We start from the raw sequence: 24,820 nt of genomic DNA, 5'->3' as shown, positions 1-24,820 counted from the left end.
CATAAGCTTTGTCTTTTAATAAAAAATAAACTGTGACAAGCAGATTTCTGAATCCCAAAACAAAGGGAAGAGAAGAGGAAGAGAGAGGTCAAGGGGTCAGCCAGGGTAGAGGAGTGAACAAGGCTCAGATTACCCCTGCCATTCAAGCCAGGGCAGAAGGGATCAAAATCCGCTCCAAATGAAGCAGGAAGGAAAGTGGTCAGACTCCAGGAAAGACTTCCTGGGAGTCAGCGGTGCATGGATTGTAAAGGGAGCAGCAAGGGGCCGCTCCCTGCAAAACCCTAGAGACCCCTGAGAGGGGAATGTTCATGTCCAAAGCGGTAGCTGCTTTCAGAATGAGGTCCCCAGAAGTGGCGCATTATGGTGGTTTAGCTGGTTGATGTTTTTTGCCATGGGTCCTGGAACAGTCGGGTTTTAGGGTCTCTTGGAGCAGTATGTTTCTGGAGGGTCTCTGAAATGGTCAGAACTGAAGGATCCTCTCTGGGTCTTCCTATCATAGCCTGGATCCAAGTCTGGGGCAGCCCTGGTTGGAGAGCCTTGGCTCCATGTGCTTGGTAGAAGGGAGTCCCACTGCTGGGTGCTATCAGTAGCACGGAGTGGCAAGAGAAGCTCCTCTCACAGAAGAAAGAGGAGGTCTTTTGTGCTACTCTCACCCGGACCAGGGCTGCATTGTCCAGGTCCCCAGCCAGCAGGGCCAGGCACCCTGACCTACCCACCAGCTCCAGCCTGTGCCCAGAGTTTATGCCACCTCAGTGCCCAGGTGGTTGTTGTCAGTGTCCACGTCACTGGCAGAGGTCCTGTGTTCCTTGGGGGACTTGAGGGGCTGCTCCTTGCTTAGTGGGGCCTTCTCCCTGGGGGGCAGGGCCTCACAGCCCTGGACCTTTCCCCGGGCTCGGAGTGCCCCCAATGGGGAGGCGACGAAGCAGATGAGGGCTCCCAAAAGCACTAAGGCAAGGAGCACAGTGACGGTGAGGAACTGGGGCCAGTAGGTCCGCTGGGCAGCCAGGGCAGCCCCACCACCGACCCCGGCCAGTGAGGCCTTCACGCGCTCCCGGGGAATGCCCGCCAGTTCAGGGTCCAGGGCCAGGGGCTGGTCCTGGCTGTCCACCCAGTAGGAGACCACGGGGTAGGAGAAGCCACTCTCAGTGGCCCAGCACTGGTAGAGACCCCCCACCCCATCCTGCAGCAGCAGCAAGAGGGAGCCATTGTAGATGGTGGAAGAAGCTTCTGGGACTGCTGCTATCCCGTGACTCCAGCGGTAAGAGGCCAGGGCTGAGAGATGGGGGCAGGGGAGCTCCAAGATGGAGTTGGGGGCAGCCAGAACTTCTTTAACTGTAGAAAGAAAGGTGGTAAAAGGGTTAAGGAAGGGGAGAAAAAGAAATGCAGCAGGGTCTCTACCCTACACTTGGACCCCAACTCTCATCTCTATCACTATCTCAACATCCATTTCAACTCCCAATCTCAACTCTGACTTCCTCCCTATCCCCAGTCTCCACCCCAAACCAACCCCCAGTGTCCTTCCTCACCTCCTTCCCCCATCTAACTCCACCTCTGACACCAAACCAACTTCAACCTCAATCTTGAATCCCAGTTTGGCCCCCAGCTTAGAATTCCTGTCCCTCCACCCTACAGCTAGGACCCAAATCCACCCTCACTCCAGGTGCTTGGGTGTCAAGCTAGGCAGGCGCAGGGGAGGAAGGGCTGGGAAGAAATTCAAGCAGGAACACCCACCCCAGCCCCCAAACCCTCCAGACCCTTTGTGCCTCCCCCAGCCCCACACTCACTGATCTGGGGGCGGGTCTGAGGCTGGTGGTTCCCGCCCACGGGGCCGGTGGCACATGCCCACTTTGGGTTCCCTCGCTTTACATCCTGCTTCCAGGAGCTCCTGAGGGGGCAGGGAAAGCGAAAAGCATCCCTTGAAACAGACAAAAGTGGGAAGAGGAGGGACAAAGGGAGGGAAGGGCAAGTGGGGAGCAGGTGGGCTGGGGAAGACGAGGAAGAACAGAGAAGGAGAGGAGGAGAAACCCAGAACTGCCGGAGCAGCTTCAGAATTGCCTGGCAAAACCCCATCTGTGAAGGATCTCACCACAGGAGGTCATGATCTTGGAGTGAATGTGTTAGAGCAGGATACAAAGGGTCCTGGCAGACCATCTGGCCACCGTCCAGGACTGGTACTCACAGGACAGGGCTGGGCAGGAGGCGGCAAGTTTGAGACTCAGGGTCCCAGGCACAGTGGGGGTCCTGGGCAAGGACACAGTCCATACAGCTCTCATAGATGCTACAATTGGCTCGGGGGACTCTCTGGACGCCACCTGAGAAGCCTGCAAACACCACGCCCTGCAACAGAGATGGACGGCATCAGGGTGCCCTGGCCCCACCCAGTAAAGAACTGGCATCTGTCCCAGATCCCCAAGGCCCTGCCCCACCAGAAAGCCATCTGATGGCCAGGTACCTTCCCACCTGGGTAGAGGCCAGCTGCAGGTTTCGAACAGGCTCGGGGGCAGGGAACAGCTGGATCTCCTCCACCAAACGAGCGTCACTGTTGTTGCTTACCACCACCTTGTGGAGGGACCCTGTGGCTGTGGGGAGACGGAGAGCTGGGATCTTCTTGGCTCATCCATAGAACCCCCTTTGCCCTCTCCCTGCCTCCAGAGGTCCTCCCCAGCTGTTGGAAGGCTGCTCCTGAAGACTAATGTGGATACAAATCAAGCAGACTGTTTCCTCTACGCCATGCAGATGGAGCTCTCCTGTAAATGACTTAAAATCCCTTGCCCTTCTGCCCTTCCTTTGCAATGGCCTGTCAAACCCCATCTCTGGAGGAATGCAGCTGCCCACTTTTCTCATGGACATGGGGGAGTGGGCATTTGAGCACTTCTGTAGAAAGCACATTACCTGTCCTCCACCTCCATCGAGTCTTGACCCCAAGGCACCTCAGCGAGGTCTACCTGACCACCTTGTTAAAAACAGCAACCTCCCTACCTGGCATTCCTGATTCCCCCTCACCCTGCTCTAATTTTCTAATTTCATAACATTTTATGTAACTTTCTCATTCAGTATGTTTATTGTCTGTCTCCTCCCACTCCACAAGGACTGGGATTTTTATCAGTTTCACTCACTACTGTATACCCAAGTACACAGCTGATGCTGTTACAAGAACATTAAAAACAAAAAACAGTTGACAACGAGTTGATTCTGACTCATGGCAACCCCATGTGTGCAGAGTAGAACTGTGTTCCACAGGGTTTTCGAGGGTGTGACCTTTTGGAAATGGATCACCAAGCCTGTCTTCTCAGGTGCCTCTGGGTGGGTTCAAACTGCCGACCTTTCGGTTAGTGCAGAGTGTTTAACTATTTGGCCCACGCAGGGACTCCTCCTAGTATATAGTACCAAAAAGTATATAGTAGGGGCTCAATAAATATGTCCTGAGAGAATGAATGAAGCTGGTGAGTTTCTTTCACTGAAGTGCATGGTCATCCACCTCAGCTAGGCCCTCAATATGTCTGGTAGACTTTCCACATCCTCCCACTGACTCTTTCTCGTCTTTCCACATGACTATCTGAATCTACTCCTCTCTCCTCAGACCTCCCACCTCCTCCACCCCCTCACTCCCAGCTTATAACCTTGTGTCCTCCTACTTCATAAGGAACAAAAAAGTCTTCAGATAAGAGCTTCCTTGGCTTCCTGTCCCCTGAGTTGATACTCCCACCAGATCTCACCCCTCTTCACTCTCATCCCAGGGAGGCGATAGCCATCCCTCCTCCACGCAAAGCCAGCCCTTCCACCTGGGTCCTAGACTCCTCCTACCTCCTGTTCCCTCAGCTACTTTACCTGCCAATTGTCCCCTTTCTTGCCCATTTCTTCACTCTCTCTCTCTCTCCTGAATCTTTACATGCTCCCATCTATCAAAAAAAGAATCCTTGCTAGATCCCACACCCCAATCCAGTCACCACTCATTCCTTTCTTCCCCTTCACAGTGAAGCTTTCAGAAGGAGTGATTTCTACATTTGCTGCTTCCAGCTACCCTCCACCCACTCATTCTTCACCCTTCCCCCTGTAAGGCAAGCAGCTCTTGCTAAGGCCACCAGACACCTCTGTATCTGTCTCTTCCACCAGCCTGAAAGCTCAGAAAGGGTAGGGACTGGGCTGCTTTGCTCCCCACTGTATTTTTAGAGCTTAGCAGGGTGCCAGGCACATAGTAGGTACTCAGTAAACATTTATGAGTGAATGAATGAATTCAAAGCCTTCCCTCCTCAGCCTGGGTTGGAGTCTGCTGCTCTAATCTCTGAGGGATGTCCTAGAGCCCTTTACTCACTGGTGCCCAGGTACATGACCAGATGGCTGTTCCCTTCAAGGTCCTGGGCTGTCTCCACTGCAAGCTGTGTGTACTCCACACCAGACTTCACCAGCACGGGTGTCCCCAACACCTGCCCATCCATCAGGAAATGGTCCTTCATGAAGGTCAAGGCTTTATCAGAGGAGGGGCCCACTGAGCACTGAAGGGGGAAGGAAGCAGGTCAGAGTGACTCTCCCCTTTCCTGCAGTCTAGCCCTTGCCTCTTGCTTCCCTCTCCCTCTGCTCCCTTCTTTGGCCCCCTCCCTCATGATTTATACCATGCAGTCCTCATGTTGGAATGGTGGTTAAAAGCTTAGACCCTGCAGCTGCCTGTCTTTGAATTCCAGCCTTTGCATGCCAGTTTCCTCAACTGTGACGTTACCAATTCCTACCTCAGGCTAGCTGTGAGGATGAAATGCACTAATACATAAGGAGCAAGTAGAACAGTGCTTGGCATGAAGTACTCAATAAATGATAGCTCTTGTTACTTTCACCCTCATCATCACCTTCATCAAGGGTGCCTGGTGGCCAGCAGGAAGCAGGGTGAGGGCTCCATACGGGTAAATACCATGTATTACTTACCAGTGCCTAGTGCAGGCCCTGGCACACAGTTGCTGATCAATAAATGTCTGCTGAGTCAATGACTGGATGAAGATGTCCCAGAAAGGGTTGGTGTAGCAGGGAATGCTTCTCATTATGGTTTGCACGAACTTGCCACGTGACTATGGAAAAGTCCCTTCTTCATTCTAGGCCTCCTTTTTCTCTCCCATGAAATGAGGGGGTTGCCCCAGTTGTTCTCTAACGGCCCCACCAGCCCCAGCATATTGTGCCTCTGGGACACCTGTGTTCTGATCTTGAGCAGGATCCTTGTCCTCCATATCCAAGATCATGGTCTTAAGGCCAGTCCCAGCCCTGTCACCTCAACCTGTGTCCTCAGACAAGTTACCTCATTTCTCTGAGTTTCAACTTCCTCATCTGTAAAGTGAGAGAATAACATCTACATCTCATTTTTACTTCAGAAATGAGCATATGTACTTACTTTCACTTCCTCCCAAAGGAAGTTTTTGGTAAAGGCATAAACCTATAGGAAAGGAGGCAAAAGCAGCCACATTTTGGACATTGGAAAGCAAATAAACAAATGGTAAATGACTTAGCTGACCAAAGAAAGGGAAGAACAAAAAAAGGGAGTTCTTAAGCCAGCACTGGGGGAAGTCCTAAACCATCCTGATCTATAAGGCAGAATTCCTAAAAGTTCATGAATTAGTGATTTCAGTTACCTGTGGAGGGTTAAAGCAGGGGCTAAATAAGGAGAATTATTTGAAGTCTGTTTAAAAAGCAGGCAGAGCCCCCTCCCAGTTCCACACAGGTGGGTGACAGCCCCTTCCATGCCCTGGCCTAAGACTGGAGGTTTAGTCTCTGGAGAGGGTAAAACAGAGAGTCTCTGGATGGAGGGCTACAGCACTGTTGAGGGGGAACACCATCCTGAAAACAGGGTGATTAAATGCAGGCAGGCACACTACATGCTGAGACCCTCACATTTGCCTTCTTCTTCCATGGCTCCCAGACATTGGAGCCAGACCATCTCCTTCCAAGTAGAAGACTAGAAGACTCTATTATGGAGAAACTGATCAGAGGCCCAAGAGGAAAGACCTAAAGATACTGACATGGAGGGTACTCAACAGAACAGCCCAGCCAGATCATCCTTAGTAGAGCTATAAGGGAACTCACATTACCAAACCATAACTATGGGTGCAGAGTTTCCAAACACCTTTATGGACTCCTACTCTTAAACGTAAGTAGGTCGTCAAAGATTATCAGACACATTCACTAATATGAAAGAGACCAAACAAACAGAAAAAACAAACGAATACCTAACACCTAAGAGAAAAGAGAAATGATTCAAAGAGAAGAAAACTTCTCAGAAAATTATCATTATTACCCTCAGAGAGATAAAAGATTGTAATTGTGAAATAAGAACAGAATGCTATTGAGTTCTCTAGAGAAGCAAAACCAGTGAAGCCCATATCTATCTATCTAGTGAGGGATTTATCTCAAGGAAATGGCTCACATGGTTGCCGAGGTTAACGAGTCCCAAGTCTGTGGGTCAGGCATCAGGCTGGAGGCTTCTTCTGACTCACGTAGCTATAGGGGCTGACAAATTCAATACCGGTAGGTAGGATGGGAGGTGGCTGTCTCACCAGCTGTGGAGGCCAACCAATCCCAAGATCTGTAGGCAATAAGGCAGGCTGCTAGTTCAAGTCCCAAGAACCGGAGGTCAGATGATGAGCCGGATGCAGGATCCAGAGTGAGCAAAAGCCAGCGAGCTTTGCCAGAACGTCCGTATATATTGGATGCAGGCCATACCCCCAAGGAAACTCTCTTTACAATCGATTGATCATATCAGATCACATCATGGAGGTAATTACATTATATCACAAAATGGAGGATAATTACATCACTATATATAGCTACCAAATTATATCATTACATAAGTGCCAAACTACATCATTACATAACTGCCAAACAACGGAGAATTACGGCCTAGCTAAGTTGACCACAACCTTAACCATCACAGCTATAAGGAGGAATAGTACTTATTTCACAAAAAGAGAGCAGCCAGACATCACATGCTTCCTGAAGGAGAGCCACGATGAAGCAGCCTTGCCTCCCCAAATCAAAACCGAATCTGACCAACTTCTTATCAATTTACAGGAATTAAGTAAACTAACAACAGAGATGCAATCACCAAAATCTAGACCGGAGAAAACTCCATATGACAAATTGCAAGAGAAAAAAAAAGAAGACGGAGAGGAAACACATAAATTAAAAGAGATTTAAGAGACAACAACCTTGGGTAAGACAGTACACAGTACTGGGGAAGCCAAAACAACTTGTCCAAGGCAAGGTCATGGAAACTCCATAGACATATCCAAACTCCTTAAGGGACCAAATTACTGGGCTGAGGGCTGTGGGGACCATGGTCTCAGGGAAACACCTACCTCAATTGGCATAACACAGTTTATAAAGAATATGTTCTACATTCTACTTTGGTGAGTAGCATATGGGGTCTTAAAAGCTAGTGAGTGCTGTCTGAAATAGCAAAAAGATAGAAGCAACCAAGGTGCCCATCAATGGATGAATGGATAGATAAATTATACCACACATCGATAAAGAACAGTGATGAATCTGTGAAACATTTCATAACATGGAGGAATCTGTAAGGCATTATGCTGAGTGAAATTAGTCAGCTGCAAAAGGACAAATATTGTATGAGACCACTATTATAAGAACTCAGGAAATAGTTTAACCAGAGAAGAAAATATTCTTTGATGGTTGCGAGAATGGGGAGGGAGGGGGGGAGAGAGGTATTCACTAATGAGATAGTAAACAAGAACTATTTTAGGTGAAGGGAAAGACAACACACAATACATGAGTGGTCACAACTGGACTAAACCAAAAGCAAAGAAGTTTCCTGAATAAACTGAACGCTTCAAGGGCTAGCGTAGCAGGTGTGGGGGTTTGGGGACATCTAGGTCAATTGGTACAATAAAATCTATTTAGAAAACATTCTGCATCCCACTTTAGGGAGTGGCATCTGCGGTCTTAAATGCTAGCAAGTGGCCATCTAAGATGCATCAGTTGGTCTCAACCCACCTGGAGCAAAGAAGAATAAAGAACACCAAAGACACAAGGTAATTATGAGCCCAAGAGACAGAAAGGGCCACATAAATCAGAGACTACATCAGTCTGAGACCAGAAGAACTAGATGGTGCCCAGCTACAACCAATGACTGCCCTGACAGTGAACACAACAGAGAACCCCTGAAGGAGCAGAAGAGCAGTGGAATGCAGACCTCAAATTCTCAGGTAAAAAGGCCAGACTTAATGGTCTGACTGAGACTAGAAGGACCCCTGAGGTCACGGTCCCCAGACCTTCTGCTAGCCCAAGACAGGAACTACTTCCAAAGCCAACTCTTCAGACAGGGATTGGACTGGACTATAAGACAGAAAATGATACTGGTGAGGAGTGAGCTTCCTGGATCAAGCAGACACAAGACTATGTGGGCAGCTCCTGTCTGGAGGGGAGATGAGAAGGCAGAGGGGGACAGAAGCTGGCTGAATGGATATGGGGAATACAGGATAGAGAGAAGGAGTATACTGTCTCATTAGGGGGAGAGCAGCTAGGAGTATATAGCAATGTGTATATAAATTTTTGTATGAGAGACTGACTTGATTTGTAAACTTCTACTTAAAAAAATTAAAAAAAAAAAAAAAAGCTAGAGAATGGTCACCTAAGGTGTTCCAGTGGTCTCACCCCATCTGGTGCAAGGGAGAATGAAGAAAACCAAAGACACAAGGGAAAGATTAGTCCAAATGACTAATGGACCACAAGCTCTACAGTCTCCTTCAGACTGAGTTAGGCATAACTAGGTGGTGCTTGGCTACCACCACCAACTGCTCTGACAGGGATCATAATAGAGGGTCCCTGGCAGAGCTGGAGAAAAATATAGAACAAAATTCTAACTCACGAAAGAAGTCCAGACTTACTGGCCTGACAGAGACTGGAAAAACCCTGAGAGCATGGCCCCCTAACACCCTTTCAGCTCAGTAATGAAATCACTCCTGACGTTCACCCATCAGACAAAGATCAGACAGGCCCATAAAACAAAACGAGACTAAATGGGCACACCAGCTCAGGGGCAAGGACTAGAAGGCAAGAGGGACAGGAAAGCTGGTAATAGGGAACCCAAGGTCAAGAAGGGAAATGTTGACATGTCCTGGGTTTGGCAATCAATGTCACAAAACAATATGTGTACTGTTTAATGAGAAGCTAGTTTGTTCTGTAAACCTTCATCTAAAGTACGATAAAACAAAAAAAGATACTGGAAAGAAAAAAAAGAACAACCAATCACACTTTGTAGACCTTATTTGGATTCTGATTCACAAACTACATTAAAAATATTTTTTTTAAAAATGATATTTATAAGACTATTGGAAATTCGAACACTGAATACATACTAAATTCAAAAATTATTATTAAATTTTTCCTAACACCGAACCCAAGGTGGAGAGGGGGAGCATGTTGACACATCAAAGGGCTGGCAATCAATGTCACAAAACAATTTGTGTATTAACTGTTTAATGAAAAACTAATCTGCTCTGTAAATTTTCACCTAAAGCTCAATAAAGAAAAATTTTCCTTATATTTTGGAGATATATATCAAAGTCTTTATGAATGAAATGATATGATATCCAGAATTTGCTTCAAAATAGTAAGTGTAGGAGTGGGCAGGATGTAGACGAAAGCAAATTTGATTAACTATGAGGTGAAGCTGGCTGATGGGTACATGGAGGTCCATCATATTATTCTGTCTTATTTTTATGCATTAGAAATTTCCTATAATAAACCATTTTTTAAATAAATGTGACATTCAAAGTTCAAAAATCTTGGAAATTATTTTAGCAGAAAAAAAAAAAAATCTAATGGACTAGAAGATAAACTTGAGAAACTCTCCCAGAAAGTTGAACAAAACCCAAAACTTGGAAAATAGAAAGGATTCAAAAATTAGAGGACCAGATCAGGAGGTCGAGCAAAAAGTGAGAAAACACACCCCACTAGACTGTAAGCTCCATGAGGGAAGGGACTTTTGTCTGTTTTGTTTGCTGCTATATCCCCAGTGTTTAGAATAGTGCCTACAGTATGGCCTCAATAAATATTTGTTGAAAGAAAAGGAAATAGGAGGAAATAATTCAGGAAAATTTCTTAGAACTGAAGGAATTGAATTTCCAGACTGAAGGGGCCCATTGAGTGCCAGCAGAATAAATGAAGACGGTCTCACCAAAGTATACAATCATCAACTTTCAGAAATCAGGGACAAAGAAAAGGCACTACAAGATTCCAGTGAGAAAAAACAGGTTACATTTAAAGGGCTAGAGATCAGACAATCTTAGGGTTGCTCAACAGCAGCACTGAAAGCTAAAAGCCTTCAAATTTTTGAAGGAAAACTATTTTGGGCCTAGAATTACATATACCTAGCTAAACTATCCATTAAATGTGGCAAGAATAAAGACATTTTCAGATATTCAAGGTCTCAAAAAATTTTACGTGCCATGTAAAGTTTTTCATATCCTTTTCTAGGAATCTATGGAAGATATTCTCCACTAAAAATGAGGAAGTAAAAAGCAAATTTAAAAAAAAAAAAAAAGAGGAAGCTACAGGATGCAAGAAACACAAGATCATCACAGGAGAAAGGCAAAGGGAATCCCCAGGATGGTAAGAAGGGAGATTCCAAGACAGCAGCTGTGCCCTGCATGTAGAGGGCCTCCAGTCTAGACTGGAGCAGACACGAAGGCTCTCTAGGAAGATGAAATTGTTAGATGACCTGATGAAGCTGTCTTCAGAAGTCATTCAGATAACTGAGGAAGAGTATGGGGTTGAATTAGAAATAAGAGTTCAAAAACAAAGCAAACCAAGAAGTCAAGATAATTACTAACCGCAGGCAGGGCAAACAAAAAATTATGCAAAAGGAAAGTAATTATGGTTTACTACCTGGCTTGACTGTGAATAATAAGAGTCATAATGTAAATATTTATCTAACCAATATCACTATAAAACTACATTGGGAGGTTGAGGGTGGGTGCAGTGGTACGTTGGTAAGCTGGCTTTCCAGGCGTTGGTGTGGGGCAATCCTGATTTATAATGTTTGCTGATTTCTGTGGTAGAAATACTCCTACCTTAGCCGATTTCAAGCTACCAGCGGTAGTGTCATTGAACACTGAATTCGGAAAGAGGTGTGCAAAATCAGCTCTTGCTAGTTGCTGCAAACCAGATCCAGCACAACACTAGGTGGTGAGGGGGGTGGTGGTAATGGTAGGAAGACAGCTAAAGCCTCACCTTCCAGAATAGGAATTCAATACACACTGCTTAAAACTGAAACATCAAGTAGTAGCAATAAAAGCATGTTATTTAGACATCTGAAGGTAAATGCCAAAAAAAAAAAAAAAAAATCAGCTAAAAGAGTTGAAGGTGGTAGTCTCTAAAGAGAGAAAGTGAAGGATATGGCATGGGTCTGTTTTTTTGTAATGAACCTTGTAGATCTAGAAACCTTGGTGGCTTAGTGGTTAAGTGCTACTGCTGCTAACCAAAAGGTTGGCATTTTGAATCCACCAGGCGCTTCTTGGAAACTCTGGCAGCTTTACTCTGTCCTTTGGGGTCGCTATAAGTCAGCATCGACTCGACGGCAATGGGTTTGTAGATCTATTCTTTCATGTACATATAAAATCTGATTTAAAAAAAATGAAATGCAGGTGAAGATGCCCAAGATAGTACTTGACATATGGCCCATGCTCCCTGTTTCCTCAGTGATATACCCAGGTATTGCCTGGGGGGAGGAGGGTGGCCTTGGTAACTGCTCTGTGTAGGATAGGGTTGGGCACCTGTGGAATGTGGACAGCTGGATCGGGTACATATCTGAGCAGACATGACTGGTAGGGTGGGGAGCATTAACACTTAGTGAGCATTTACTATGCCATGATAGGTACTTTTCCGTGCACATGTGTGTGTCTATGTGTATCCGGGCTTTGCTCAGAGCAGGGGGTAGTACTCACGCTGCCTGGCCGGGGGCTGGGCTCAGACCCCATGTAAGTAATCCAGCGCGAAGTCTCTTTGTTCATCTCCTTGTATTTCCCCTCAAAGACCTTCTCGATGTCCATAAGAGAGAAGGCACAGACGGCAGAGCTCTTGGTCCCACCCATCTGCCTGTAGACAGCCAGAAGGGACATTGTCTGTGGTCTCCTCTGCCATACCAAGGAAGGTCCCCCTGCAGCCCTGGCCCACCCTCAGTGAGAAACCACAGGAGGGCAGAAATGTGGTGGCCTGGGTCAACCCCCAGCTGCTTCTCCCACCCCCTGCTGTGGTTATAAGGGCTAGAGAGCCCCATGCAGTTTTCTGGCTCTGGCCCTGGCCCTGGCGCTAGGCCCATCTTAGGATCTAATGTGTAATAACGCTTAACGAGAATTAATTGGAGCTCAGGCCCTGAGGTAGCTCCTGCCTGTCCTGCCCAGGATGGGCTGCAACCAGGGGATGGGGCAGTGTAACCAGCTGTGAGTTAGCTCCAGATGAAGACCCCTTATTTGAGCTCCATGGATTCCTAGTGCTCAGAGAACGGACCCAGGACTACTGGACTGTTTTTATTTCTTCAGTACTGGTCTGCAGAGACAGAATGTCTGTCCCTCACTCTCTCTTTAACCTGACTGCAGCACACACTAGATTTTCTGTTCTGGAAGTGTTGATTACCCAGACATCACCTACACCTCTGGTCCCAGAGATATCCTCAGCAGGAACCTAAACACTGTGGGGCCAGAGCCCAGCTGTAGGACCTTGGGCCAATCAGTTAACCTTTCTCAGCCTCCAAGAAATGGCTTAATTTTTTGTTGTTGTTGTTAATTTTTATCTTATGAGGCTGACTGTGTTTCCCTCTTTGCCCTGGGCATTAGGAAGCTCAGAACTAAATTTGTAACCAGCATCCAGGCACTGTGCAAGACCTTATGACAAGCATTTGTAAAGTGCTGACTCCACCCCTGGCTTCTCTTATTCTCCCATGATTCCATTTCTTCATCTATTTTATTGTAATGTTAGGCTTTTGTAAGCTGCCTCCCATCCTTTTTGGACTGAGCAGGATATAAATTAATAAGAACCTCTCTGAGCTTTATTTTCCCCACCTACATGAAGGGCATGAGTGAAATTCTTGGGAGGTGGTGACTAGCAAGTGCCTTCCATGTAAAGAGTAGAGTAGGTGCTTAGCTCATGTCAGTTCCTGCCTCGCTTCGGGAGTCAGGGCAACACGAGCGCTGGCCCCAGACACCCGGTCCAGCCCCAACGTTCCTGCTCCGCTGCTCACCACTGGGAGGTGAAGACTGCGTAAACGTAGGAAACTGAGGAGGAACTGGCAGGCAGCAGGACTGCGTGACGGATGACGTTGAAGGGCAGCTGCCCGTGCCGCGCGCAGAGCAGCTGGGCCTTCAGGAAGGTGGTCCACTTCTTCTGCAGCAGCTTCTCGCCGCCCACGTCGTTCTGGGGACGCCCCAAAGTCAGGGAGGAGACTGCTGCCCCTAATGCCCTCGCCCGGGCCCCGCCCCGTCCCCTTGTCTCTCCCCGCCTCCATTGGGCCCTAAGCCCTCAGTCCCGCCTCTGCCATCTCCCCATTGGCTTCCCTACCGCCAGCCCCGCCTCCCGCCCCGGCTGCAGACCTTGCAGACTCGGGCCACTCGGGAACTGCGGACCTTCTCGAAGAAGTCAAACTCGCTGGCGGTTTCCTCGAAGAAGAAGTAGACGACCTGGGTCGAAGGAATGGCTGCCACGAAGGAGGCGTCTGCTACAGGGCCGGGGCAGAGGGGCTTAGAGACTGAGCACCTGACTGCCTTGGATTCATTCCCCTTGTTGAAAACCCTTGGTTTGGCTCTGGAGGCCAAGAGACAGGGTATCTCGGCTCCCACAGCTGGTCGGGGTGGGGTTGGGGGCGGCTGGAAATTCTTTATGTAGGTAGGATGGAAGCTTCATGCAGGCGGGAGGGGGGGGTGGCTTTGTCTTCTGTCCTGCTGTATCCCCAGCGCCTAACTACTGCCTCTCACATACTATGCCCCCAAAAAAGACAGTAGAATGAATTCATAGAAATTCACAATGCCAGAGCTCCGGGGCTCCAGGAAGGTGGCCTGAATCTGTGCTGCGTGGGGGTGAGGTTCTTACGCTGCAGCCAGCTGAGGAAGGTGTCGGTCCTGAGGACAGGATGGCCCAGTGTTCGTATCAGGATGGGCTCACTGCCCAGGAAGTTGTTCATGGTGCCAGAATACAGCATCCCATCTGGGGGGATAAGAAGAGACTTATCAGGCACAGGGCTCCCCTAATGGTATCAGACCTGCCTCTGACTGAGCCAGCATCCACGTCAGTCTCTGGGCCCTCTTAATTCTTTTCACACTTTCCTGAGCCCCAGCTCACACACCCCTACTGAGCACCCTTCCTAGGTCCCTCTGCTCACAGAGAATGTGTGGCCTTCTATGCTTTGGTACTTTCCAGCCTTTCTCTGGCTACTTCCTCACACAACTCTGGCTACTTCCTCACGCACCCAGCTGAACAGCTTGCCAAATAGAATCACTCATTGTTCCCAGAAGGTGGCTGTGTTTTCTGCTTCCACACCTTGGGTCCTACCTTACTCTTTCTGGAACATCTTCCCTGCCCATCTACCTACCTATCCTTCAAGTTCCCACTTTAAAAGCCAAAGGCTACCTCCTCCAGGAAGCCAGGGTGGGAAGCCTGTAATGGTTTGTATCTGAGAGGGCACAGAGCCATGATTTCTTCTTTGTAATGCCTATGATTCCTAGCATGATACCTGGTGCACTAGAGGAGGTGCGCACACAGTGCATATTTGTTGAACAGATGATTGAATCTCAGGCCTCTTCTCTGCCTGAGACCCTTCCTGGACCCTTCTACTTCTGTGTCTCTCCCCATTCATCTCTCTACCTCCTTTGTGTCAGGTCCGGCAGGAACTGGTGGTTGGGGTACCTGATTCTCCCTCTTATCTTGTTCTCTGAGGCACCTGGCTTCCCCCCACCCCCTCTGTCTCCTGCCTTTCAGGAAACTGTCAGATTGTATATTTCACAGAGTGACTCAGGAAGGCAGACGTTGGGATGGACCGAGGAACCTGATACTCACCCACCACGACAGCCGTGTGCTTGTGGGCTGGGTTGAAGGGGCTTTGGCCTTTCCCCTCTACGACATTGTCCTCCAAGATGGGCATAAGGTTGGAATTTTTGAGTTCCTAGAGGGGGGGAGAGGCTGGGGGGCCAGAACGCCAGAGTCTCACGTCTGGGAAATCAGGGGACATGAGGGGGGAAGGGAAAGGGACATACATCAAGGGAAATTGGTCTGGAGCCAGGAAGCACACAAGGATCTCGTGCCTGGAAGACCAGAGTTTTCCAGAGCTACTTTTTTTTTTTTTTTTTTTTTTTTTACAGAGGATGGGCTGAGTGAAGACGTGAGGAGGGAGGCTTGGGGGCCTGAGAGCTGGGCACCAGATAACTCACAATGAAGGTACACACAGGGCTGAAGGCAAAGGTGCCGCAGGCGTAGAGATGGGTGGCATTGAAAGAGACCAGGACACGGATGAAGTTGAAACACTGTGACTGGAGGAAACAGAAGAGTCAGAGCCAGTTGCTACTTGTCCCAGAGTCCTGGGCCCCCAGAATCTGCCCCTCACCTTCTAGTGGGGAGAAGGAGTGGGCAATGCTGGGGCAGTCCCCGTACATCTTTATAGAACATAATAAAGACAGATAATCACGCAAACAAGCATTCTCCACTGCCCTGCCTGCCCAGCCTGAGGTCATCCCAGTGACGGTCTGGACGCTAGGACTCCCCACCCAGAGCTCTCCTACCTCTGTTCCACTTACCTCATTGCTCTTCCTCTTAAAGGCACATTCAGTCTTTTTCTTCTCACTGGCTGGCCAGGATATCTGAAGCAGAGAGTCAGGAGGAGGAGATGAAGGGAGACGAGGTCTTGAGCTTTAGCTCTGGCTTCTCATCCCCTCTTTGGCTCTGGTGTGAAATCACCAGCAGGTATAGTGGTTAGTAACACGGTAATGGGCTGTAAAACATCAGTTTGTGAGCATGGCTGTTACTGTCAGGATACTGACATTCATTACACCATAGCTCCATGGTAGAACATAGCCTCTGGAGTCAGACAGACCTGAGTTTAAATCTAGGCTTGGCCACTTACTGCTTGAGTGATCTTGGTCAAGTTCACAGGCTGCTGAAGAACACAAGTAAGTGGCACATGTAAAACACCTAATGAAGTGCATGGTATACGCAGTAGCAATTGTCAACCCACGCATTTCCTGAGGAAATTATTAAAAGTATCAGTTCTTGGGTCACACTCTAGAAAATCTGCTTTTTTAACCATGCTTGGTATGATTCTATTCAGGTGGTCCACAGAACACAGGTTGAGAAACGTGATCAGTAATTGCTAGCACTTACTCTCTCTCTTCCTTCTTTCTCCCTCTTTCCATCATATTGTTCCCATTAGTAGAGTGACTATAACACAGAAGCTTCAGTGATTTCTGTCAGTGGGTGAATATCAAATTATTGATATAATTTGAGTCAGTGTTTATTTCCTATGTCAATAACTTCCATATCAGCCATTTTGGCAATGAATATGATTCAATCAGTTATCTGGTGCCGAGGAATGGCATCATAATATTTCTTGTCCATTATGTGGGTAGCAACTGGGCAGTTATTCATGTATAAGCAGCCCAGGTCCAGGGCAGCTGCAGGCCCCCTCCTCAGTCCCTTTATCCCTGGCCTCCTCACCCTGTTGAGCAGCCTTGGGACCCCTGGATCTTGGATATTCAAGGCCAGAATGGCCTCTCGAGCCCCCACATAGAGAGTGTTTCCATCATCACTCAGGAGCAGAATGTCAAAATCCTGGAGGTCCTTCTGCTGGAAGAGGCTAAGCACCCTGCGTCCATCCCCTGTTGAAAGGTGGTGAGAAGGAGTGAGTGATGAGGAGTAGGGGGCAGGCAGCTGATCCCTGAGATAGAAGTGGGGGAAGGGGTGGGTTGGCAGTGTGCTCCCCAGGCCTTGGCAGCCAGACCCTCTCTTCTCCACCAGCAGCTCCCCCTCCGCCCCGCCCTGCTGGCAGCCACAGGAGCTTTGTGTGCAGAGCCCACAGAAGAGAGGAGAGGCAGCCAGAGATAGAGAAATGACAGCCTAGGACTGGGGACGGGTGGCTAGCACCCAGGAGACAGACAAAGGGACAGGAAGCAGAGTGAGACACAGGGAATGTTCTTCAGGCCTGGGGGCTGCGGTGGGGGAGAACACCTTGTCCCCAATAGTAAGGGTAGCAGCAGGCAGACAGAAAGACAAGAGGATGTTTGCAGCCGCAGGCAGGAAAGCCAGACTGTGTGTCAGAATAGCTGTGGGTTTTAGGGGTCCCTCTTAGCACCACCTCCACCCGCTTCTTTCCCCTCCACTGTTGTAGGAAATTTCCACCTCTTGAATCATTGTTGTAGGCTGGACAAAAAGGAAGCATTTTCCTCAGTGGTCCCTATAGGCATGCCTGGATGTCACCGGGGCAGGGGAGGTGAACGGGTTGCAGGAGGCTCACCTAGGCCATCTCCATTATCTTGGTGTGATGGCAATGACGGCGACTATGATGTGTGTGATTCCTGTCCCATTGGCCTATCAGCAAGGGGAAAGGAGCTCCTCAAACCCTCTATCATTAGCACTTTGCACTTTTGCTTTAGTTAGTGGACTGATTAGCTAACTGTTACCTTTGGGGGCTCAGGGAATCTTAGGACCAAGAAGAGGAGTCGGAGAAGAATATGTGGCATGGTGCTGGAATGGCCAGCCTGAGAGAGAGGAGTTTGCTGGAGGAGGCCAGGCCTTCCCCAGAATTGTATAAAACTCTCAGTTACAGTGCTAATCAACCTGTAGTATGACTTCCTGATTGCTCACCTGCCTCCCCTGTGAACACCTTGAGGGCAGGGGCTGAGTCTGGTCCTTGTTTCCATCCCAGGACCCAACATGAAGGATACCTCTCAATCAATGGGCAACATATATTTTCTTCACTAGGTTGCCTTAGGAAGATGCTAAAGACAGCCATGCCCGGATACCCTGCCCCTACAACTCTGACAGGGTTCATATCCTTTTTGGAACCTTCTCCCAGAGCTGAAAGGGCCAGTAGCCGCACAGCCTCCATAGGAGACCAGCAAAGCTATGTCTACAGGGTTTCTGGGCCCACTCCCCAGCCGTGCCATCCTAGGTGCTGGTATTCCTGGTGAGGAGGTCAGTGCCATGTGTCCATGGTGCTGGAGCCTCTCAGCAAGGTCTGTGTGGTTGGCATGGGCCTGGTGCAGTAACCATCTCCACAGATGGTCTCCCCGCGTGAGCCTTAGATTTGAGGGCACCCAGGGGCGTGAAAGAGGTTAGGGCTTTGAGGTGCCCAGCTGATGGCCCTGACATTTAAAGAGAGAAAGAAAATCCACCAACTTTGGAGAACTGGAACGAGCAGTGTCCTGGACTCCCGGCACCCTTGCTTCCCTTTCCTCAGTCTTCGACCCAAGTGAGTTTCACCATGTACTCTCTTCTGTCTGAGTTTGTTTCTCGCTGTCTCTTTTTCTGAGGCCCTTGGTTTCTCTCCTGGCACATCTCTCTGTGTCTCTGTGTTTCTCCATGTCCATTTTTCTCCCCCTCTCCTTCCATTCCTCCACCTCCCTCTCCTCTCTCCTTCCTCCACTCTCCCCAGCTCTATGCTACACTTCCCCAACATCAGACACTTACCTGCATGGTATCTGACCCTGGCCACAGGCTCCTGCCCACTACCCTTTGTGGTTGTTGGCGGCAGCAGCAGCAGCATTAGTTGGAAGAGGAAAAGGCCCAGGAGGCTCCGGAGGTCCAGGCCCAGGGCTAGGAGGGCCATGGTCAGTCAGGGGCAGTCACCAGCTGGCTCTGGGGAAATAGGCACCCAGACACTCTCAGGGTGAGCCAGCCTCACCACATCCGCCTGAGGACCAATCAGAGAGCCCTAGGTAGCAGAAGTGTGAATGCAGGAGGCAACACTAAGAGAGGGGTGGTTTCCCCTCTGGGAGAGCCCTAAGGGAATCTCATTTCCATCACCCTCGCAAGCTGCAGCCTGTTGCCTCACTATTCCCTCTGGGTAAGACCCCAGCTATCCCCTGTCCTGGCCCTTCTAGTCTCCTTTCACCAATAGCCCTGTTCTGCCTGTTCTAGCCTTTTCCTCGGGGAAGTCCTTACTGTCTCCTTCCTCCCATAGCCCAGAGCCCAAAAACTATTGGTGGGCCCCAGGGAAGGAATTTCTGGGAAGCAGATGCTTGCACTCAAAGCATACCTTCTGGGTAACTGAGTAGCATCTGGGGCATTAAAAGCTTGCCAGCAGCCATCTAAGACACAACTACAGGTCTCTACTTGCCAGGAGCAAAACAGTCTCTGTGAGCCACAACCTCATCTACCCTGAGACCAGAAGAACTAGATGGTGCCCAGCGACCACCACTGACCCTTCTGACTGGGATCACAATAGTTGGTTCCAGATAGAATGGGAGAAAAATACAGACCAAAACTCAAATTTTTATTGAAAAAATTTTAAAAAGCCAGACAAACTGGAACAGTAGAGAGCACTGGACTCCCTGATACTATAGCCCTGAGACACTGTTTAAACCTAGAACGGAGCCTATCTCCTGGGATCACCTTTTAACAAAGTAGCAGAGTGGCACACAAAATAATATTACTGGTAAGATTGGTGCCCTACTTAAAAACCATCAGTATGAGACCAAAAAGTCAACAATTACTCAAAAGCAAAGATGAGACGATAAGGGGCCAGGGAAGCGAGAGTACTGGAAAGGGAGCAGACAGAACAAAAAGAATATTGATACATTGTGATAAATATAAGTAATGTCACTGAATTATTTGCATAGAAATTGTCAAATAGGAACCTAACTTGCTGTGTAAGCTTTCACCAGAAACTCAACAAAATATTATTCAAAAACAAAGTACACATTCTTCAGACCTTACTAGCCTTTGAGATCTGTTGGCACTCGGTGCCTCAAGCTCAGCACTGCCCTCTGATGACCTAGGCAGGCAGACCTGGTCGGAGTCAGCCTGCTCTGACCACTCCCCAGCCCTAGCTGGGCTTGGGGGTCTCTGACACTCAGGCCTACCTGGCTGTCTTCTTCCAGGGAGTCAATGATAGTCCATCCCCACAGGCTGGCTATCTGCATTATCCAGGAGTGGCCCTGAGCAGGGGGCAGCTGGCTGGCTTCCAGTCTCTGCAGCACCCCTGCTTGCTTATCTCTGTGCTCCTGATGTCTGTTTCCCTGAGCCTCTGCATAATGCTCCCCCCCTCCAAGGCTGCCAGCCCCAAGCTGCCCATCTCACATACCCCTGAGCCAGCCACAGTGTGGAAGCCAAGTGTCCAGATTCTCGTGTGGAGATGCCTTCCAAGAGAAGGAAGGAGAGGGTTCCCAAGCCCCAGAAGGCAAAGGACGGAAGGCTCAGCCCGGCTATGCCGGGACTGCAGCCCCCCAGGTGCCCATAGTCCAAAGCCAGCACTGGACTCTGGGCCTGGGAAACCAGAATTTCCACCTCTCGAGTTATGGCAGATTCCTGGCTTGGGCGGAAGTAGATGGATTGGGAGAGTAGAAAAAGAAGCTCTGCCACCTCTCAGGAGACACACCTCTTTCTTTTTCCCTCTTCCTTGCCACCATCCACCCAGAAAGTTTAGAAGGCCCTTCTGGGTCACTTCAGTCATTCCCCGGTTCTCTATCACATCGCATCCAGTCTAACCAGCCCAGAGGTGGCTTCTCCTCTTGTTTAAGATTTCCTGTCTTTCATATTCCTCTTTCACTTACCCACAAGGTGGGGGTCTCCCACTCCTACCTACTGGGAAGTCCCTGCAGTGCTCTATCCTTCAAACCTCCCACATCTGGCTGAGCCATAGTCTTTAAAAAATAAAACAATTGCGTCAGGCTCTTATCCATGGCTTTACTGAGGAGGCCCTTCCTGTAGTCCAACCTCCATCACTCTTAGGAGCATCAGGCCAGTGGGAGGCCTAGGAAATTTCCCGTTTGAGCTCAGGCTTCTGGAACATGCTTCAGAAGCACTCAACCCCCAGTGGTGGCCGCTCACCCCTCCCTGCCAACTGTGGGGAGTACCTCATAATGCAGGGTTAATGAGGCAGCCAGCGCCAAGGGCTCCACAGCCTATAAAGTGGGTAGTTTCCTGCCCACTCAGCCCCTGTCAGCTGATGGCAGGTTAAAGAGCAGAGACGTCTCAGGGCTAATGGACTCCAATAAATAAGCCACCTCCATCTTAAACGCACATTCCTCACGGTGGTCAGGAAGCCAATCCTGCAGTGTAACCTCCACTCCTCCTGCTACAGCACCAGCCTTCAGGAGCCTGGCTATTTCTCAGAATTCCTTCTCAGAGCCTGCTCAGCCTTCCTTCACTCTCCCTCTGTTTTCATTATCCCTCCATGCCTCTGGACAGTCTGAGACCAGCCTCTCTTGATGGCTGTTTCTGTCCAGACTTGCATAAGCCTGCTCCAGACTCTCCTGCATGCTGGTTGCAGAGAGAATCCCTTCTCCTTGGGAATCTCCCTCCTTGGGAGGCCATGGGCCAGGCCACCCAGAGAGTCTCCTGGGCCCTCAAAATCAAGGGAAATTCCCGCCTGCTGAGTTTCCCCAAACCCTAGCTTGGATCTGAAGACCCACCCTGCCCCTGGGCCTCTCTTTCAGATCAAATTGCCTTATCTGGGTCACTGGGAGGAGTTCTGATGGGGGGTGAGAGGCATTTCCAGCCCCACTCTCCCCACCCAATGCCCTGTTCCCCACCTCTCTGGAAATGGTAGACCCAAAGCCTGGTTCCCAATGCTACTTTCCCCCAGCCCCAGGCCTCCTCTTCCCTAAGCCCTCCAGCCAATATCAATAATTTGCACTATCAGGCTTTAGTCATTTCAACAATTTTAGAATGTAGGCACCAACATAATCCCATCATACAGATAAGGAAAGCGAGGCTCCAGGAGGTTACACAACTAGAAGTCAAATCAAATTCAGGTGTGCCTCATTCAAAATAACCCCTTCTTAGCCAGGCCGTCTGCCTGGAGTCCTACCCCCTCAGTCCTGCTTTCTTCCTGCCCCAATCAAGGAAACTCAGCTCTGAGCCACCTGAGTGGAGAAGGTGAGTGTGGAGGTAGTGGTAGGCTCTATTTCCTCTGAACTGAAAAACCATATCTTTGGGGGTGATTCCTGATGGGGGGAGCAGAAACTTCCCCACAAGAAGGCCATCAGGAACCACTCTCCTGCCTCTGCGAGAACCTCCTGGTCAAGTTCTACAGAAGAGCCTGAAGAGGAGGAAGGGCATTCACACACCAGAGCCTCTGGAGTCAGACCCAAAGTCTCACTGCTATCTCTCTTGCTGCAGTTGGCGGAGCCCACAGCCATGGTGGCTTCATGGATGTGAGACCTGTGCAGTCACACAGGGCCCCATGCTCTGAAGGGCGCCACACTTGGTTTAATGCTCTGCTGTTGTCACCTTGGAAGTCTTAGTAATTTTTGAACAAGGGGCCTTGCATTTTCATTTTCTGGGCCCTGAGTATTATGTAACAGGTCCTGCTCACAGGTCAAAGAAACTCAGAGCTGGCAGGGTCCCACCCCCTTCTTCACGGGACAAAAGAGGAAACCAAGGCCAGGGAGGGGAAGTGACTTGGCTAGGGTTGGAGTCAGGCAGCCGGTCGGGGGGTGGCAGGGGAAGGGGTCAGGTGCCCACGTATCAGGCCACAGGGGCTGTGCCACTTTCATTGGCCCAGTCTAGGGTTTCCCCTGCCCCTTTCTCCCAAGCCCTGGAGCCCAGCATAGGGACTTCTCCACGACAACAATGGTGAGTTCATCCTCCCCCTGCTGGGATCCAGCTCCTCTGGGGACTCCTCCCCCACAGTCCCTAGACCACATCAAACAGTAGCCCCTTCCTGCCAGGCTTTATAGCCCAAGTAGAGACCTAGTCCTAGGGGTGGAGGTGGGAGGGGAGAGGAGATGTTTCTCCTCACCCCTACCCCACGCCACCTCTGAGCTTTACTGCCAGAGGCTCAGCCTCTTCCCACCAGCGGAGCGTGGACTCCTCACTGAGGGATGGGCTCCCGGAGCCACTCCTGCTCTGCCAATGGCCTGAAAGGTCCAGTCCCCCAGCCCCTTCTCCCAGGCTCAGGACAGCCCTTGAAAGAGCACAGTCCTGGTGGACATCTGCTTCCTGGCTCCGGTTCCTTAGCTCCACCTGCCCTGCCCCTTGCCTGCCTCGTTTCATGATCATAATAAGCATGTCAAATCAACTTCTATTTATTGAGTGCCTACTGTGCATAAGAACCTAAGCATGTCCCCAAGTATCCACTCCTCCAATATCCCCGCACCTCTTCCCACCCCCACAATCTCCCAGCTTCTTGCTACCCACCCAGCCCATTCTCCCTAACCCCCCTTACCCAAAGCCACCCAGGTCCCTTCCTGCAGTCTGACTAGGGCTGGAAGGCTGTGCTGAGTATCACACACAATGGCCTGACTCCCCTCAGTCTGCCCCCTCCTTAGTAGGGAGCCAGCTCCAGACAATGGCCCGCCCCCTCCTCTCAGAGCTGTCAGCTCTCCCGCTCCCTTACCTGGAGCTTGGGGATGCCGCGCGTTTCCCTCCCTGTGGAATGCCAGGCGTTCAGGTCTCCCAGTGCCTCCGTCCCTGCCACACCCCCGCCCCCCATCCCACCTTACTGGTCCTCAGTCGCCATGGCGACCACATCTCTAAGTGGGAGGGACTAGAATCTCCCGATATTCTTCCTCCTCCTACTGGTGTCCCCCTGTTCCCCACCTTCTGCGGCTCCTGCATCCACATGTGTGAAGGCAGGGCTCCAGATGTGGGGGGAGGTGGCAAAGGGGCACACTTGCTCCACCCCCATCTCTGCTTGCTCCCTTTCCCACCTTCAGGCGGGTACCACCCTGCAGATCCCCCCCAGCTGAGTTCTAGGGATCAGCTCGGGCCAGTTCCCCTTTTTGGTCAGTTTCTCTGGTTTCCCCCCTCCCCAAGGAGTCTATGTGTATACAAGGGTCACACCTGGATTCCAACCTGGCCCCATGCAAACTGAACTTGCCAGTGAGAGTGCAAATAAACACACAAATATCTACGCAAATGAGCCAAGGGATAGGGTCTCTGTCAAGAAGCCCAAGAAGCCTTCTATTAATATTATCCTGACTTCCATGGGAGGGAGTCCACTGCAAGGTTCCAGTTCTGCCTTTTCTTCCCATCTTACTGAAAAGGTTGCTCCTCCAGAAGCCTTCTTTTGCTACTATCTTGTCAGGGGAAGGAGGGGAAAGTCCGTACTATAAGAAGCGAAACGGAAGGCAGACTTCTGAAGGTCTAGATGCTGATTAAAAAAAAAAAGAAGACTGAGCTAGGTTCTTCCCCATATGGGAAGGAGCAGAAGCTGGCAGGGTTCTTGGTAGAGACTTTGGGAGCTGGGCCTTATGTCTCTCCCAGTCCTGATTTTATGCAACCCTATTTGCCAGAGCTCTCCTGTCCCCCCTGGGTTTCAGCTTCTTCACCAGTAAAAGGAGGAGTTGAAAAAGCCTCTTCCAGGCTGGCCTCTCTCACCTTGTAGGAGGACTGTAAAAAAGGAAACATGGTGCTGGGAATTAAGAGCTCTGGGTCCCAGGCCTGCCTGCCTGAAGCATGCTGTGTGATCTTGGACAGGACACTCACCCTCTCTGATCCACGTAGGTAAAATAACGGGCTTTCTAGCCTATCTGGGAGCAGTTTGCCTTCTCCCCAGACTTACCGTAATAGTATTTTTAGGAAGAACGAAGTGAATGTGCTGGCTCTGGCCCCGGCAAAGGGTTTCACAAACCAAGTCTGGTTCCCTTTTAGGTCTAGGTTGGGGCGGAGGGTAAGCATTTCT

The 24,820-nt window shown here is 49.8% G+C and overlaps 1 protein-coding gene across 6 annotated transcripts; it reads right to left on the bottom strand.

Moving 5' to 3' along the window:
* Positions 1-24,820, bottom strand: SEMA4A (semaphorin 4A). Of its 6 annotated transcripts, none has more exons than XM_023554076.2 (16): positions 24,701-24,820; positions 18,661-18,883; positions 16,690-16,850; positions 15,774-15,836; positions 15,411-15,509; positions 15,040-15,145; positions 14,077-14,190; positions 13,581-13,705; positions 13,232-13,404; positions 11,940-12,090; positions 5,372-5,413; positions 4,313-4,493; positions 2,461-2,579; positions 2,180-2,337; positions 1,785-1,885; positions 2-1,332 (listed from the first exon to the last, which is right to left on the bottom strand). In XM_023554076.2, the coding sequence occupies exons 2-16, from the start codon at positions 18,797-18,799 to the stop codon at positions 740-742; spliced, it is 2,325 nt and encodes a 774-aa protein (XP_023409844.1). In that variant the 5' UTR covers positions 18,800-18,883; positions 24,701-24,820; the 3' UTR covers positions 2-739. The 6 variants fall into 6 exon arrangements, with proteins under 6 accessions (XP_023409847.1, XP_023409848.1, XP_023409844.1 ...); XM_023554077.2 differs by having other exon boundaries at positions 18,661-18,828; positions 24,701-24,816; XM_064282702.1 differs by lacking the exon at positions 24,701-24,820 and adding an exon at positions 23,534-23,553 and having other exon boundaries at positions 18,661-18,828.

The sequence above is a fragment of the Loxodonta africana genome, chromosome 3, assembly GCF_030014295.1.
Source record: "Loxodonta africana isolate mLoxAfr1 chromosome 3, mLoxAfr1.hap2, whole genome shotgun sequence".
In the NCBI taxonomy this organism is placed as follows: Eukaryota; Metazoa; Chordata; class Mammalia; order Proboscidea; family Elephantidae; genus Loxodonta; species Loxodonta africana.
Note: the sequence above shows the minus strand (reverse complement) of the source record. Positions and strands in the feature narration are given on the sequence as shown.